This window comes from Ovis aries, chromosome 3, assembly GCF_016772045.2.
Source record: "Ovis aries strain OAR_USU_Benz2616 breed Rambouillet chromosome 3, ARS-UI_Ramb_v3.0, whole genome shotgun sequence".
NCBI lineage: Eukaryota > Metazoa > Chordata > Mammalia > Artiodactyla > Bovidae > Ovis > Ovis aries.
Window position 1 is genome coordinate 225,782,145 of NC_056056.1, and position 18,624 is coordinate 225,800,768.

At 44.0% G+C, this 18,624-nt stretch overlaps 1 protein-coding gene across 2 annotated transcripts; it reads right to left on the reverse strand.

Moving 5' to 3' along the window:
• Window positions 1–274: 274 nt before the first annotated feature.
• SYCE3 (synaptonemal complex central element protein 3) lies at window positions 275–18,396 on the reverse strand. Of its 2 annotated transcripts, none has more exons than XM_027965869.2 (2): window positions 18,288–18,396; window positions 275–486 (listed from the first exon to the last, which is right to left on the reverse strand). In XM_027965869.2, the coding sequence occupies exons 1-2, from the start codon at window positions 18,394–18,396 to the stop codon at window positions 329–331; spliced, it is 267 nt and encodes an 88-aa protein (XP_027821670.1). In that variant the 3' UTR covers window positions 275–328. The 2 variants fall into 2 exon arrangements, 1 of the variants encoding a protein (XP_027821670.1); XR_009600059.1 differs by lacking the exon at window positions 18,288–18,396 and adding an exon at window positions 15,319–15,495 and having other exon boundaries at window positions 387–486.
• Window positions 18,397–18,624: the final 228 nt, after the last annotated feature.

Sequence of the window (18,624 nt, forward strand, 5' to 3'; positions counted from 1 at the left end):
CAGCGCCCCAGACATGCAGCCGAGTAACGCCGTTCTCCCCGTCCGCGTTGGAACTCACTGTGGGAAGGCAAATAAACCCGGCTGAATGCTGCCCGTGCCCCACCTGTCTGGCTGCTCCTCTGGCCTCTTATTCTCGGTTCAGCGCCACTGGCACTGAGCTCTTCTGCCTCACCAGAGCATCCGCGTCTCGCCCGGCTTGTGTGCTCACAGGGCCTGAATGCAGCTGGGTCAGACAGAAAGGGTCCCGAGGTGCTTGAAATAAGTTTATTGAGAAACAAGCTCTGTGCCCAGGCCACGGGTTGGGGTTGCTGCGGCTCTCCCCGGGGGCCTACTGCGCGCGCCTGGCCTCACTGAGCAGCTCCTGCCACTTCTTCTCCATCTCCTCCTTGCAGTTGAGGAAGGCGTCCTCCAGCCGCCGCATGGACTCCGCCAGCGCGGGGTTGGTGCGCATCACCACCATGTCGTAGGCCATCCACGTGGCCTGCACTGCAACAGCCAGACAGGCCCTGGTCAGGCCACAGGGGTGGCTGCAGCGCTGGGCCCCCTGGTGAGGGCTGGGTGCCTCTGGGCACGCCCAGCATCCTGGGACAGGATGCGCTGAGCCACCCAATTACTCTAAGGAGAGAAAGCGGGTCGGCCATGTGTCAGAGGGCTCATAACAACCCCTATTAAATCTCCTCTCTACACGGAGCAGGAACGAACCTGCCCTCATCTCACCAAGTCTTAACTTCGGAATACACCAGCCCACAACACTAAAAGGCTGGATGGCAGTATGACATGAAGTGTCAGGAAAGGTGAAATACAGGTCCTTACCCATCTGCAGCTCACAGCTAGTGGCCGCAGGGTGACTCCCAGGAAGTGCTCCTCCACCCAAGCTCCCATGCTCAGGGAGGGCTGCCCACTGCCATTCCTGTGAGGCCTGAGCCCCGGGTTTTCTCATGCTCATGGGCCTGGGATGCCTGCCCGCCTCCAGCAGGGCACCCCTCTGCTTTCACCGAGGCCAGCCCAGGGGCTCCTCCTTTCACGAAGGTTTGCATGTTCATGTCAGGTGTCCCTTGGTGCTCACCACTGGACTGACTGACTTTCTTTCCCTCTGAGAGCAACTGGAGGGCAGTGCCCCTGGCCTGCAGGTGACCCTGCGCTTCCAGTACGAACCCAGTGCTGTGTGCAGAGACCCCACCTCACCCCTTCCCTCTGAGCATAGCCCTCCACTCGTGTGGTTCTCCCCTTTAGACCTAAGAATAAGAGGGTCATCTCTGTGTGCAGCAAACACATCCCCTTAGAACTTCTCCGGGCTGGGCTAGCAAAAGCTGGATACTTTGGGAAACTATATCCTTCAGGAAATTAACCACAGGAGAGACAGGCAGGGAATCCCCTGTCAGTTCAGTGGGTGGGCTTCTGTACTTTCACTGCCGAGGGTGCAAGTTCAGCCCCTGGTCAGGGAACTACGACCCTGCAAGCTGTGTGGTGCTGCCAAAAGGAAAAAAACAGGCAGATGATTAATGCCGAACGCACACGCACGTCTGCACGCAGCACAGAGGAGCAGCACGACAGACCTGAGGCACGACAGGAAGCCGCAGCTGTGTGCTCAGGGAGCAGTTAGAGAAGACGCATGCCGTGCGCCTCAGCAGACAGGGCATGTGACCTCTGCCCGACAGGGGCCCTCCAGCTTCGGCAGCAAGAGTCTCTCGGGACACCTGTCAACGGTAGACAGCCGGGCCCTCTCAAAGCTCAGAGAGGCGCTTACGCAGTGGGCTGGGAATGGTGCCCAGGAACCTGCATCTTAACAAGCATTGTGGGTAACTATGCAGGAAGCTCGAAGACCGTCATGTCAGCCACCTGGACAGCAGGTGGAGCATGGGCCTGAGGCCAAGGCTCTCTACTCACTGGCCGTGTGACCTGGAGTCAGAGATTTAAACCACTAACCTCATCTCCTCACATGTCAAGGCCAGACAATGTCCGGACCTCACAGCTTGCTGTGAAGATTAAACGGATGATGTACATAAACTGCCTTGCATATATTAAGTGCTCAAGAAAGGAGAAACTCCTGCTGTAAAATAAATAACTGAGGTATTCAGGACAGAGAACTAGGGTGGGTAAAACAAAACGAAACCAAAAAAATAGCTCACAGAAAACAAGCTCCTACAGACCTACAGAGCAGCTGAAATTATAGCCCTGAGTCTCCTGAGGCTGAAGCAGAGAGGAAAACGTGCTCAGTTACAAGACTTAGCGACCGGGCTCCCTTGGTGGTGCACTGGATGAGGGTCCGCCTGCCGGTGCAGGGCTTGAGCCTGCTCTGGGGAGATTCCACATGTCTTGGGACAACTAAGTTTGCGCCCCATAACCACTGATGCTGCGCTCTAGAGCCTGCACGCTGCAGCTACTGAGCCTGCGTGCTGCAGCTCTGGAGCCTGTGCACCCGGCCTGCACGCTGCAACAAGAGGGGCTGCCACAGTGAGAAGCCTGCACGCTGCCACGAGAGCAGCCCCTGCTCGCCACAACGAGAGCACCAAAGCAAAGCAAAGGAGATCCAGGACAGCCAAAAATAAACAAATAAAAACGTTTTTAAAAATAGAATGCTGAAAATTATTTTTTAAAAAGATTCAGTGAGCGTAAAATAAAAACAAACCCATTGTTTATGACACTTTTATCCTAAGAAAGAATTTTCCTATAGGTATATTTCATGAGAGGTATGTAATATAGTTGAAAATGTCCTTGACAACATCCTTACTTTAAATGCAAAGAGGGACTTTCCCAGTGGTCCAGAGGCTAAGACTCCACGCTCCCAGCGTGGGCAGCCCAGGTTCGATCCCCGATCAAGGAACTAGATCCCACATGCCATGCTGAAACTAAAGATCCTGCATGCTGAAACTAAGAGCCAGCCTAGCCAAACAGACAAATAAAAACAACACATTCTCCTGTGTCTACAATTGTAATCACTGATAAAAGAAAGCTGGGGGCACAGTACCAAAGCACACGTCAGAAAAGGCAGTTCAGTGAGACACCAGAACATCGTATCAAGGGCACAGCTCCCTGTAATTGGATCCCAGGGAGAAATAGTACAGATAGGAGAGCCTCCCAATCATCCTTCAGAAACATGTGTCTCCTGAGTTTCCATTCCGTCAGTATTTATTGAGCGCGGGCCCTGTGCTGGCATTCCACTAAGGCAGCCCTGATGATGCAGCAGTCTATAAGGCTGGATGCACCCCCGCCCTCCGGAGCGTCTCTACTAGCTGCAGTGGGAGGAGGCAGATAAACACACAAGACAATTACTCATCGTGAACGGAACTATGCAGGGAACGAGCAGCATGTACTGTGACAGAGAAATGAGGGAGGAAAGCCTTATTTTAGACCAGGTAGTGAGGGCAGACCCTCTCAGAGGGCTTTTGGCAAGGCCAGCAGAGTAGTAAAGCCAAGGTCCTATCTCTGGTTCAGCTCAGTTCAGTCACTCAGTTGTGTACAACTCCGCAACCGCATGGACTGTAGCAGAGCAGGCATTCCCACCCATCACCACCTCCCAGAGCCTGGTCAAACTCATGTCCATGGAGTCAGTGATGCCATCCAACCATCTCATCCTCTGTCGTCCCCTTCTCCTCCTGCCTTCAAGTCTTTCCCAGAATCAGGGTCTTTTTCAATAGGTCAGTTCTTCACATCAGGTGAGCAAAGTATTGAAGCTTCAGTCTCAGCATCAATCCTTCCAGTGAATATTCAGGAGTTTGTTTTTTTTTTTTTTTTTTTTTTTTAGGATTGACTGGTTTGATCTCCTTGCAGTCCAAGGGACCCTCAAGAGTCTTCTCCAACACCACAGTTCAAAAGCATCAATTCTTCCATAGTCAGCTTTCTTCACAGTCCAACCCTCACATCAGATGGACCTTTGTTGGCAAAGTAATGTCTCTGCTTTTTAACATGCTCTCTAGGTTGGTCATAGATTTTCTCCGAGGTAGCAAGCATCTTTTAATTTCATGGCTGCAGTCACCATCTGCAGTGATTTTGGAGCCCAAGAAAATAAAGTCTGTTTCCATTGTTTCCCCATCTATTTGCCATGAAGTGATGGGACTGGATGCTATGATTTTAGTGTTTTGAATGTTGAGTTTTAAGCCAGCTTTTTCACTCTCTTCTTTCACTTTCATCAAGAGGCTCTTCAGTTCCTCTTCATTTTCTGCCATAAGCGTGGTGGTATCTGCATATCTGAGGTTATTGATATTTCTCCCAGCAGGCTTGATTCCAGGTTGTGCTTCATCCAGCCTGGCATTTTGCACGATGTACTCTGCATAGAAGTTAATTAAGCAGGGTGACAATATGCAGCCTTGTCCTACTCCTTTCCCAATGTGGAACCAGTCTGTTGTTCCATGTCCAGTTCTAACTGTTGCTTCTTGACCTGCATACAGATTTCTCAGGAGGCAGGTCAGGTGGTCTGGTGTTCCCATCTCTTGAAGAATGTTCCACAGTTTGTTGTGATCCACACAGTCAAAGGCTTTGGCACAGTCAATAAAGCAGAAGTAAACGGTTTTTTAAAAAATTCTCTTGCTTTTTGTATGATCCAACATTGTTGGCAATTTGATCTCTGGTTCCTCTGCCTTTTCTAAATCCAGCTTGAACAGCTGGAGGTTCTCAGTTCATGTACTGCTGAAGCCTGGCTTGGAGAATTTTGAGCATTACTTTGCTAGCGTGTGACATGAGTGCAGCTGTGCGGTAGTCTGAGCATCCTTTGGCATTCCCTTTCTGTGGGATTGGAATGAAAACTGACCTTTTCCAGTTCTGTGGCCACTGCTGAGTTTTCCAAATTTGCTGGCATATTGAGTGCAGCCCTTTAATAGCATCATCTTTTAACATTTGAAATAGCTCAACTGGAATTTCATCACTTCCACTAGCTTTGTGTGTAGTGATGCTTCCTAAGACCCACTTGACTTCTCATTCCAGGATGTCTGGCTCTAGGTGAGTGATCACACCATTGTGGTTACCTGGGTCATGAAGATCTTTTGGTATAGTTCTTCTGTGTATTCTTGCCACCTCTTCTTAATAGCTTCTGCTTCTGTTAGGTCTATACCATTTCTGTCCTTTATTGTGCCCATATTTGCATGAGGTGTTCCCTTGGCATCCCTAATTTTCTTGAAGAGATCTGCAGTCTAGCCATCTCTGAGAGGCTAGTCAGGGCTCTGCTACGCACTCTGACCACCCAGTACGTAGGCTCACGTCCTCACACAGAAAATTTTTTTAAATGGTCAAGATGCGCACCTAGAAACAGGGTTCAGTTCAGTAAAGGATGAAGGTAAAGTATTCTAAAATCTGTGTAGGAGAGGGGAGGACTAATGAGGGAGGCAGTAAGCAGATTTATTTTGGCAGTCCCAGAGGTAGGAGCAGAGAACAGGAATGATGAGGCCAGTCAAGCTAGGCAGTAAAGGGATGAAGACAAGCCCACAGGCTAATTCACATCACAGGCAAAATAAAGGAATCGACATTTTAAAATGTAAATGGTGAAGGTCTACCTCCTCAAACCTCAGGTCCCAGATGGCTTTTCAGATGAATTCTACTGAACTTTGAAGAATAGTTAATTCTTATCTGCCATGAGTAATTTCAGAAATTAGGAAAAGAGGTAAGACTGGTAGGCTGACTGTATGACTTTTTAAGGAAAGCATTTGATGGATGCATCTCAGTTACACTGTGGAAAACCTGAGAATAGAGACAACAAAAATGAAAACATGATTTTCCCTAAGCTGGCTTATTTTAAAAGAAAAGATTATATTAAGCAAAATTATACGTCTGTCTCACATGGAACTAAACACGAAATCCTAAACATATTTTAACCAAATTTAACAATATGTTAAAATAATACGTTATGATCAAGTAGAATTTTTAAAAGAAATTCAAGGATAGTTGAGTATCAGAAAATCAATCAGCTTAATTAAACACAGTAATAAAAAGTAATAAAAGATTGCAGCCATGAAATTAAAACACGCTTACGCCTTGGAAGGAAAGTTATAACCAACCTAGACAGCGTATTAAAAAGCAGAGACATTACTTTGTCAACAAAGGTCCATCTAGTCAAGGCTATGGTTTTTTCCAGTAGTCATGTATGGATGTGAGAGTTGGACTATAAAGAAAGCTGACCATTGAAGAATTGATGCTTTTGAACTGAGGTGTTGGAAAAGACTCTTGAGAGTCCCTTGGACTGCAAGGAGATCAAACCAGTCAATCCTAAAAAAAAAAAAATCAGTCCTGAATATTCATTGGAAGGACTGATGCTGAGGCTGAAGCTCCAAGACTTTGACCACCTGATGCGAAGAGCTGACTCATTTGAAAAGACTCTGATGCTGGGAAAGATTGAGGGCAGGAGGAGAAGGGGACGACAGAGGATGAGATGGTTGGATGACATCACCAACTCAATGGACATGAATTTGGGTAAACTCTGGGAGTTGGTGATGGACAGGGAGGCCTGGTGTGCTGCAGTCCATGCGGTTGCAAAGAGTCGTACACTACTGAGCGACTGAACTGAACTGAATAAAAGGAGGAAATCATAGTAATATCTCAGTTAATACAAAAAAGCAGTTAGCAAAATTTAATACCTATTACCTATCTGTGATTTTAGAAAATAAAAACTCTAACAGATTAGGAACAGAAGGAGACATTTTGACCTAGTAAAGGTAATATATCAAAAACTTACAGCAAATGTTATACTTAATGGGGAAACTGTGGATAAATTCCTTTGGTAATCAAACAAGGCTGCCTCTAATAATATTGCTGGTATTGAAGATGCTGGTAAATGGAGTTTAAGAATTTAAAAGAAATAAGAGGTGTAAGATAAGAGATAAAACTATCAGTATTTGTAAATTATAAAAGTGTGTATGAAAGAATAAGGTCCAACTGTCAAATCACTTTTAAAAAGACAACAGTTAAAAGGGGAAAGATGCCCTATTAGATATCAAGATATCCTATAAAGCCCTATTCAACTTAATCAATTAATTAATTTAGCTGTGCTGTGCAGCTTGTGGGATCTTAGTTCCTTGATAAGGGATTGAACCTACACGGTTGGCAGTGAACATGCAGAGTCTTAACCAATGGACCTCCAGGGAATTCCCTAAAGCATTTTTTAAAAAATAGTGTGGTACAGACAACAGACCAATGGAAGAAAATAAATTCAGAGATAGACCTCAGTGTATATGGAATTTAGTATATGATGAAAATAATACCAAAAATCAGTGAAAAAGATAAGTATATGCCCTATGAATTAAAGACAAATATGAAAGATAAAATAACATTTATGGATAAAAATTTAGCAGATTATCTGCAACCTAGGGACTGCGTAAGCATCAGAGATCATCAGGTAGAATATTGGTGAATTAGTTTCTAACAGTTTAAATGCCTCTCTTTATGTGGCTGCGCCGCATCGGCACTGTGGCACTCGGGGTCTTTGTGGGGTCACAGGCATGTTCACCGTGGCACGCGGGCTCCAGAGCCTGCGGGCCTCAGCAGTCGCGGCACCTGGGTGCTCTGTTTGTAACTCATGGGCTTAGATGCTCTGTGGCATATGTGATCTTAATTCCCTGACCAGGGATCAAACCTGCATCCCCTGCACTGGAAGGCGGATTCCTAACCACTAGATCACCTGGGAAGTCCTGGTGAATTTGTTTTTATCGAAATATTTTTTTCAACTAAGGACAACACGGACAAATTTTTCATACAAATGACAGAATTGTACAATCCTAGAATTGATAATGAGTTAGTGTCTAGACTACAAGAAACTACTTCATATCAATAAAAGAATCCAGTAACAACAACAAAAAAACCTGGAAAATAACAAGTGTTGCTCAGGATGTGGATAAATTAGAAACTTGTACATTACTGGTGGGAGTGTAAAATGAGGCACCATTGTGTAAAACAGTTTGAGATTCTTCAGAAAGCTAAACATAGAATTACATGCCCAGCAACTCCCCTCCTAGAAAGTATCCCAAACAATAGAGAGTGGGCTCTCACACAAACTCCGTGCAGGAGTGTTCATGGGGCACCAGGCACAACAGTTAAGCGGGCGTGTACTCAGTTGCTTGTGTCCCACTCTCTGTGACCCCATGGACTGCAGCCCGCCAGGCCCCACGCAGGCAAGATCCTGGAGTGGGCTCCCACGCCCTCCCCCAGGGGACCTCCCTGACCCGGGGCCTGAACCCAAGTCTCTCATCTCTCCTGCACTGGCACTGCTAAGTCGCTTCAGTCGTGTCCGACTCTGTGCGACCCCATGGACAGCAGCCCACCAGGCTCCGCCGTCCCTGGGATTCTCCAGGCAAGAACACTGGAGTGGGCTGCCATTTCCTTCTCCAATGCATGAAAGTGAAAATTGAAAGTGAAGTCGCTCAGTCATGTCCGACCCTCAGTGACCCTATGGACTGAAGTCTTCCAGGCTCCTCCGTCCATGGGATTTTCCAGGCAAGAATACTGGAGTGGGTGCCATTACCTTCTCCGGCACTGGCACTAGCACCACCTGGAAAGCCCAACAGGTAAACAGTAGGACACAACCTCAATATATATCAGTGGATGAATACATGAAACATTATTTAGCCATATAAAGGAATACAATACTCATATATGCAACAGTATGGGTACACCTTGAAAATAACTAGGTTAGGTAAAAAAAGCTAGAAACACAATGCTACATATTATATGATTCTTTAAATGAAATATCCAGAATAGGGAAACCCATAGAGACTGGAAACAGATTGGTAGTTGCCAGGGGTTGTGAACAGAGAGGTATGGGAGTGATTGCTTCACAGGTAAAAAGTACCTTTTTTGGGTGATGAGAATGTTGTGGAACTGTTACCGAAACTGCAGTCTGCCTGCTTCTGCCCAAAAGCCAGTAAAGAGGCCAAGCTGGTGGGAAGGAAAGTTTGCTTTATTCTGGATGCCAGCATCCAGGGAGGAGGGAGGGCACACATCTGTCCAAAGGCCAATGCCGCCTGACGGACAGTCAGTGGGCAAGAGCTTTTATTGACACAGAGAGCTACCTGCACACAAAAAAGTACAGTCAGCACCGACAGTCATCTTGAAATTGGGCATCGGTGATGTGACCAGCATCATCTTGGCTGCTTTAGGCGTAGTTAGTCTTCAGTTTCAGGGTCCATTTGCCTCCACTTTTTGAGGCAGATTATTGGGATTGAGGCAGCTTATGTCATGGCTGCAGTCTGGCCGTCCTGTAGTTAAGTTCTTCCACCTCGTGGGGGTTTCAGTAGCTGTGAGGCAGCTCACAGGATACGGCTCAGAATATTATCTGCAGCTCACGAAAGTGAAAGTCGCTCAGTCATGTCCAACTCTTTCCGACCCCATGGGCTGTAGCCTGGCAGCTTCCTTTGTCCATGGAATTCTCCAGGCCAGAATAGTGGGCAACTGTTCCCTTCTCCAGGGGATCTTCCCCTGGAAGGGGAAGGGATCGAACCCAGGTCTCCTGCATCGCGCAGGCGGACTCTTTACTGCCTGGGCCACCAAGGAAGTCTGTGAGGAGGAACTGAAAGCCTTTGACTGTGCTCGGTGAGGCCCTGTGACTGTTTTCCTTTGTTTCTGCATGTTCTCACCTCTCTGATTATACTTATTCTTTGGCTAACGTTTTTCCATAGACAAAAAGCAGGCTGAGGACATGCAGGGGGCTGTAGGGTCCTGTTCTGTTTCAGAACTAGATGGAGCTTGTGGTGGCACAAAATTATGAATGTATTATATGCCATTGAATGTGTGGGTGCATGTAGTCATGTCTGACTCTTTTCAACCCTGTGGACTGCAGCCCACTAGGCTCCTCTAACCATGGGATTCTCCAGGCAAGAATACTTGGGTGGGTTTCCATTTCCTCCTCCAGGGGGTCTTCCTGTACACTGTTACTTATTCCACTTAGTAAGACGTCCTCCAGATTCATCATCCATGTTGTCACAGACAACGGGCTTTCCTTCTGTTTAAGGTTGAAGACTATTCCACTGGGGTGTATGCAAATGCGTCACATTTCCTTTATGCATCCATCTGTCAACAGACACCTAGGCTGCTTCCACACTTTGGCTATTTGTGAATAAAGCTGCAATGAACATGGAAGTGAAGACATCTCTTTGAGACACTGATTTCATTCCCTTCACTTCCTGGATATATACCCAGAAGAGGAATTGTTGATCACACGGTAGTTGTATTTTTAATATTCTGAGAAACATCCAAGCTGGCTTTCATAACGGCCATACCAAGTTACACTGGTGCTGTTGTTCAGTCGCTAAGTCAAGTCTGACCCTTTGCGACCCGTGAACTGCAGCACGCCAGGCTTCCCTGTTCTTCACTATCTCCCAGAATTTGCTCAGACTCATGTTCTTGTTCATGTTCTCAAACTCTTGCTTAAACTCATGTCAGTGATACCATCCAACCATCTCACATTATACCGTTTACACTGGCTCTGTGATTCTATTTTGACAGTGCATAGAATATCTCCGGAGAAGGCAATGGCACCCCACTCCAGTACTCTTGCCTGGAAAACCCCATGGATGGAGGAGCCTGGAAGGCTGCAGTCCATGGGGTCGCTGAGGTCGGACACGACTGAGCGACTTCACTTCCACTTTTCACTTTCCTGCACAGGAGAAGGAAATGGCAACCCACTCCAGTGTTCTTGCCTGGAGAATCCCAGGGACGGGGGAGCCTGGTGGGCTGCCGCCTGTGGGGTTGCACAGAGTCGGACACGACTGAAATGACTTAGCAGCAGAATATCTCCACCTCTGTATAAATCTGGCACTCCCAACTCAGCATTATCCATAACTGAACTCACTCTTCCCCATCTCCTGCTAAACCTGCTCTGATTTCTGTATTCAGAAACTCTTCAGTTTTCTCCTTTGCTCTTCAATTCAACTAACTCATGCTCATATTTTAGTCCTAGTTGAGAAGCAATTTATTCTAGGAGGCCTTTCTTGGCTCTTTATATCAAATTAGGTTCCACCTTTGGCTACTTATAGCTCCATGTAGATTATTCACCCTTCATTTCAGTTCGTTTGCTCAGTGGTGTTTGACTCTTTGTGACCCCATGAACTGCAACAACGCCAGGCTTTCTTGTCCATCACCAACTCCCGAAGCTTGCTCAAACTCATGTCCATTGAGTCGGTGATGCCATCCAACCACCTCATCCTCGGTCGTCCCCTTCTCCTCCTGCCTTTAATCCTTCCCAGCATCAGGGTCTTTTCAAGTGAGTCAGCTCTTCGCATCAGGCGGCCAAAGTATTGGGAGTTTCAGCCTCAGCATCAGTCCTTTCAATGAATGGTTAGAACTGATTTCTTTAAGGATTGACTGCTTTGATATCCTTGCAGTCCAAGAGACCCTCAAAAGTCTTCTCCAACACCACAGTTCAAAAGCATCAATTATTTGATGCTCAGCTTTCTTTGTGGTCCAACTCTCATATCCATATATTACTACTGGAAAAACCATAGCTTTGACTAGACGGGCCTTTGTTGGCAAAATAATGTCTCTGCTTTTTAATATGCTGTCTAGGTTGGTCATAGCTTTTCTTCCAAGGAGCAAACGTCTTTTAATTTCATGGCTGCAGTCACCATCTGCAGTGATTTTGGAGCCCAGAAAAATAAAGTCTGTTCACATGTACCCTAATGTTCATGGCAGCACTGTTTACAATAGCCAGGACACGGAAGCAACCTAGATGTCCATCGGCAGATGAATAGATAAGTTGTGGCACATATACATAATGGAATATTATTCAGCCATTAAAAATGTATTTGAATCAGTTCTAATGAGGTGGATGAAACTGGAGCCTATTATACAGAGTGAAGTAAGTCAGAAAGAAAAACACCAATACAGTATATATATGGAATTTAGAAGGATGGTAATGATGACCCTATATGTGAGACAGCAAAAGAGACACAGACGTAAAGAACAGTTCTTTAAACTCTGTGGGAGAAGGTGAGGGTGGGATGATTTGATAGGGTAGCATTGAAATGTGTATATTATCATATGTGAAGCAGATTGCAGTCCAGGTTTAATGCATGAGACAGGGTGCTCAGGGCTGGTACACTGGGATGACCCTAGGGGATGGGATGGGGAGGGAGGTGGGCTCTAGGTGAGTGATCACACCATTGTAGTTATCTGGGTCATGAAGATCTTTTTTGTATAGTTCTTCTGTGTATTCTTGCCACCTCTTCTTAATATCTTCTGCTTCTGTTAGGTCCATACTATTTCTGTCCTTTATTGAGACCAACTTTGCATGAAACATTCCCTTGGTATCTCTAATTTTCTTGAAGAGATCTCTAGTGTTTCCCATTCTATTGTTTTCCTCTATTTCTTTGCTTTGATCATTTAGGAAAACTTTCTTTTTCTCCTTGGTACTCTTTGGAACTCTGCATTCAGATGGGTATAGCTTTCCTTTTCTCCTTTGCCTTTCATTTTAACACTTATCAAAATCTGTTGTAACTACTTGCTCAGTTATTTTTCTTCTTTATGTGATCATCTGCTTCTGGAACAGGGACCCCACAATAGTATGGCTGAAGACTGAACTTTGGGGAAAGGGAAGTAATCAGATCTTCTGGGGATTCCTAGATACTGGATCTGAACTGACACAAATTCCTGGGGACCCAAAGCATTGCCACCAGCATAGTGGTTCACCAGTCAGCAGACGGAGGCCCGGTTACCCATGGAGCTCTAGCTCACAGTGGGCTCAGTGGGTTTCATGGTAATTTCCCCAGTTCCAGGATGGATAATTGAAATATACATACTCAACAACTGGGAGAATCCCCATATTTACTCCCTAATCCACAGAGTGAGGGTTATTTGGCAGGAAAGACCAAGTAGAGGTGACTAGAACTGCCTCTACCTGTGAAAGAAGTAAACTAAAAGCCACACTGCACTCCTGAAGGGACTGCAGAGATTATTACTACAATTAACAACTTGAAAGACACAGGAGGTAGTTCCCACCACAGTTTCATTCCACTTGCCTATCGGGCATGGACAGAAGACAAATCTTAGAGAGAATGACAGTGGATTTGTGTAAACTCAGTCAGGAGGTGACACCAATTGCAGGTGCTGCTACAGATGTGTTTTTGTTGTTTGAACAAATAAACATATCCCCTGGGACCTCGCATATTATACAACCTAAATGTACACAACATTACACATCAATTATATCTTAATAAAATTAGAAAAATAAAACTTGAAGGAAAGAAATCTGGAGAAAAATACTGCAAAATCCTTTGAGACATGTTAAATAATATTTGAATAATTAGAGAGAAATACCACATTTCTGCCTGAGAATGAAGTGAAGTGAAGTGAAGTGAAAGTTGCTCAGTCGTGTCCGACTCTTTGCGACCCCATGGACGATACAGTCCATGGACTTCTCCAGGCCAGAACACTGGAGTGGGTAGACTTTCCCTTCTCCAGAGGATCTTCCCAACCCAGGGATTGAACCCAGGTCTCTTGCATTGCAGGCAGATTCCTTACCAGCTTAGCCACAAGGGAAGCCTGCCTGAGAATATTTAATGTTAAAAACGTCTTATTCAGGACTTCCCTGGTCATTCAGTGGTTAAGAAGCCTTCTTCCAATGCAGGAGACACAGGTTCAGTCTCTAGTCAGGGAATTAAGATTCCACATGCTGCACGGCAACTAAAGCCTTGAGCCGCAACTCCTGGAGCCTGTGTGCTCTGCAGCCCATGGGCCATCCAGCTAGAGAGCCGTCAGGCCACAGGGAAGAGCCTGTGCGTCACAATGAGAGATCCTGCATGCCACAGCTACGACCCGACCCGGCCAAATAAGTATTTTTTAAAAAGATATCATTCATTCCATGTTAGTGTATACATTTAACACAATTCCAAATAAAATATTAAATGAATCGAGTATTCATCTGGAGAATAAACAAGTGAGAAAAGGTGAAAAGAAAAAGAAAGACAGAATAATGAAGGGGGAACTTACTGATTAATAATAATGAAACTAGTGTGATAAACCAAAAACCTAACTTATTATAAAACAAGTTAGCTATCTCTGCCCTGCTATATGTAAAAAATTTCATGAGTAATAAAGAAATTGCTTCTCAACTAATAGGATAGGATGGGATAGATTTGGGGCAGGGGTGGGAAACCCAGTTAGAATCTCTCCTCCTACCTGAGAAGTCTCACATTCTCAGGGCTCATTCTCATAAGTCGTGCAGCCAAATCTGTACTGGGAAATTTATCCTAGGTCATGATTTGACTTAAAGAGAACAGAAAGAGAAACTTTAAGCCTTGAAGTCAAGAGGATTTGGCTTTTTAATACTGTTTAAAATATGCATATATATTTGTATAAATACGCACATTTATATTTATTTGCTGGTTGGTGCTTTTGATAGTTGATGACTGCTTCTTTGGTGATTTTGTTTGGCCTGTGTGGTCACTGGAAAAATGGGGCAAGAGCCTTCCCAGGGGCAACAGAAGCTAAAGACTTATGTGTTGGGCTTCATTTTAAATTTAACCTAAAGGGTAAGGTTGTGAGATTCATCCTGGTCTAAAATCCTGTTACTTCTTTCAACAATATTTGTCTTAACCTGTCCTAGCGACACTATGACAGAACAGTTCTGCTGCTTACGCTTCAGGTAGAAAAATACCTTAGTGTTCTTAACTATTAGATTTGAATCCATGGGCCCAAGTACAAATTATTCACTTTGAGAAACTATAAAAAGTAAACTACAAAACATTTTAATACTATTTAATCTGTGGTTGCTTATATGTTGATAAAAACATAACTTTATCAGCTGATAAATCACTAAAGCAAGTTTTTATAAGATTTGATTGCCCCCCAAATTAGACAACTGTGCAGAATATTTATATAAAAATAGGGTTATAAAAGAGGAAAATATGTGCAACTAAAATGAAGGAAAGAATAACGTAAAGGGAAAATAATGGACCTTATACCAGTTCAAGGAATGTGATGCGGAAAAGCACCAAAGGGAGGGGATGTAGAATCATGTGCAACAGAACCCCCATTCATGCCAAGCAGATGCAGGCTACATTTGTTTCATTTCTGTGAGGAAGAAAGTACAAAAGCCTTCCAAGATGTGCAGCTGCTTGAATTCAATAGCTGAATGTATCAAATAATTTTAGTTTTTACTTAGAAAATTTCAAAGACAAATTTTAAAAATCATCAAAGCTAAGTTTTTTCTGACTTGTTTCAATATAAATACCTGTCAACCTCACCTCTACAGTGAGAGAGCATTTTTTTAAATACAACACTATTACCTTAGTAATATCAACTTAATTATTATTACTTAATAACTTAAGCCAAAGCCTTTGACTGTGTGGATAAGAACAAACTGTGTAAAATTCTTAAAGAGCTGGGAATATCAGACCACCTTACCTGCCTCCTGAGAAATCTGTATCCAGGTCAAGAAGCAAAGTTAGAACTGAACATGGAACAACAGAGTGGTTCCAAATTGGGAAAGGAGTACGTCAAGGCTGGGTATGGTCACTCTGCTTCTGTAACTTCTATGCAGAGTACATCATGCGAAATGCCGGGCTGAGTCAAGACTGGAGTCAAGACTGCAGGGAGAAATATCAGTAACTTCAGATATGCAGATGGCACCACCCTTATGGCAGAAAGAGGAACTAAAGAGCCTCTTGATGAAGGTGAAAGAGGAGAGTGAAAAAGCTGGCTTAAAACTCAGCACTCGAAGAATGAAGATCAAGGCGTCTGGTCCCATCACTTCATGGCAAATAGATGGGGAAACAACGGAAACAGTGGGCTCCAAAATCGCTGCAGATGGTGACTGCAGCCATGAAATTAAAAGACGCTTACTCCTTGGAAGAAAAGCTATGACCAACCTAGACAGCATATTAAAAAGCAGAGACATTATTTTGCCAACAAAGGCCCGTCTAGTCAAAGCTATGGTTTCTCCAGTAGTCACATATGGATGTAAGAGCTGGACTACAAAGAAAGCTGAGTGTTGAAAAATTGATGCTTTTGAATTGTGGTGTTGGAGAAGACTCTTGAGAGTCCCTTGAACTGCAAGGAGATCCAACCAGTCAATCCTAAAGGAAATCAGTTCTGACTATTCATTGGAAGGACTGATGCTGAAGCTGAAACTCCAATACTTTGGCCACCTGATGTGAAGAGCTGACTCATTTGAAAAGACCCTGATGCTGAGAAAGAGTGAAGGCAGGAGGAGAAGTGGACGACACAGGATGAGATGGTTGGATGGCATCACCAACTCGATGGACATGAGTTTGAGCAAGCTTCGGGAGTTGGTGATGGACAGGGAAGCCTGGCGTGCTGCAGTCCATGGGGTGACAAAGAGTCGGACATGACTGAGCGACTGAACTGAACTGAACTGAATAACTTACTTACCTACCACCTTAATTATTGTTGGAATATTTACCAAAAAGAGATTCCAGTGAATCTAAATAAAAATGCAGTACAAGCCTGGTTCCTTTGGCACACCAGATAGTTTTGAATTAAATGTTGAAAAAAAAACAACACACTAAAACCACAAAGTAGAGGAAAATGTAAGTGACTGTTTCACTGATCTTGAATTAGGGAAAGATTTTCTAAGCATTGAAGCAATGGGAATAAATCAGAAGGGAAAATATAAATACATTTTTACTACATAAGACTTCTCCTCACTGAAGCTTCATACACAAAATTAAAGGAAAATGACAAACTGGGAAAAATATTTCCTACAGTTTTGAACTAGTACCTAAGAGTCTTAATACAGAAAGAGCTCTTACAAATCAGTAAGACATTCTCTCACAGAAATCAGCTATACTCTTCTTGTTCTCAGTGCCAAGCTTGTGTTAAGGCTAGCTCCTTTTCAGCCTTTAGTTCTGGAAAACCTGCCTAATTGGTCTTCCTGCTCCACGCTTTTCTTTCTGAACTATCTCTCACACTGTTACCAGAGCTATCTTTCTAAAAGGCAGCTGACTTCCTCGAAATTCCAAATGACTCCCTATCACTTACATAAGAAAGGTAGACCTCTTTAACTTGGCATTGCATTAAAGATGTTTCTTCTCACCTTTCAGCCTCTTATTTTATGGCCTGCCACCTTGTGAATCTCATGCGCTATTCAGACTTCTTGACTATGCCAATCTTTCCCTCATAGGCACACAGCCTTGACTATTTCTTTTCCTGGACAGCCCCTCTTCTCTGCTCACAGGACCGACCTCATCTGTCCAATCCCTACTCCTTCTCTAATGCTCTGCTTTGTTCAAAGCCTCACTTGCCTTCCCAAGAAGTCTGCCTCTCCTCTGCTCCTTCCCCAGTACTTGGTGTACATCATTATTAGCATTTGCTGGATTATAGTTTTACCATAAGTTAAAATGTGCTTTAAATTTATATGTTTAAATATAATTAGTCATCTTGATGTCTGTTACTGGTCCCTACTCACTTCTCAAGAAGGAGCATCTTTATTCAACTTTGTATTTTTAAAAAAGCACATATATGTGCTTAGTAAATGGTGTTAAATAAGAGAATATTTAATTAGATTGAAGGAATCAAACAACTTATAGTGGAAAATGAATTCTAGAACTTTTAAAAAAGGTATATATAAAACTTCCAAGTATGTGGGCATGAAATTGAGAACATTTTTAAGTAGAAATTTTCTGAAGACTCGTAGTAAGTGGAGATTACTTAAAAACTAATAATGCATTAAAAATAGTTTGTTTTCATTTAAGTAGAGTATTTGGGCACTCTAAAATTTGTTTCACATTGTAATTTTCTCTAATAAAACGGGATAACACAATTTTAAGAATTACATATATTCCGAACTAGTAAAGAACAAATCAAAGAAATTATAATTGTATCACTACCACTGCTAGTTACTGCTTACTGGAAACATGTTAAATAAAATAACAGACTAACATTCTTTTCCAAAAGTGGAGAAATTAGTTCAATTCTATTGGTGCTTTTGGAGAAGGAAATGGTAATCCACTCCAGTATTCTTGCCCAGGAAATCCCATGGACAGAGGAGCCTGGCGGGCTACAGTCCATGGTGTCACAAAGAGTTGGACACGACTGAGCGACTAACAATTTACTAGTTCTTCATGGTACTGTGTGCCCAGTTACAAAAGAAGTAGTTACTATTTCTCCCCTCAAGAAGATAATAGTCCATTTGCTGGAATAAGATGCAAACACACAAAAATAATCAGAAAACAATTCAAGGCAATATCAGTGGTTAGTATAAAATCTTGTGGTATAGTAGCTACATGGTGAAGAAGGTGAAAAGTAGTCAGGGAAGACCTGATTGAGGAGGTGCTTGGTTTGAGCTTGGAAGTATAAGGAGGATTTGAGCTCTTGGAAAGGAGGAAGGTATCTTGCCTGGGAAAACATCCTACCTGAGATTTTTTCCATCTCTTCCAACAGCTTTTCCAGGTCTTTATTCAGGTCTGAGAGCATCTTCAGCATGTTGTCATAGCTTCTCTCCCCAGGGCCGGGATCGGCCATCTAGGGGGTGCACAGAGAGAAGACGCAGTGAGACAGGCTCGTGTCTCAGTTCCAGCTCCACTCCTCACAGCTGGGCACCCAAGCCAGAGAACTTATGTCCTCTTTAACTCCTCTCATCTTCCTGACCTAAAGAGTCAGTAGTATCTGACTCTTTGCAACCTCATGGACTGTAGCCCACCAGGCTCCTCTGTCCATAGAATTCTCCAGGCAAGAATGCTGGAGTGGGTA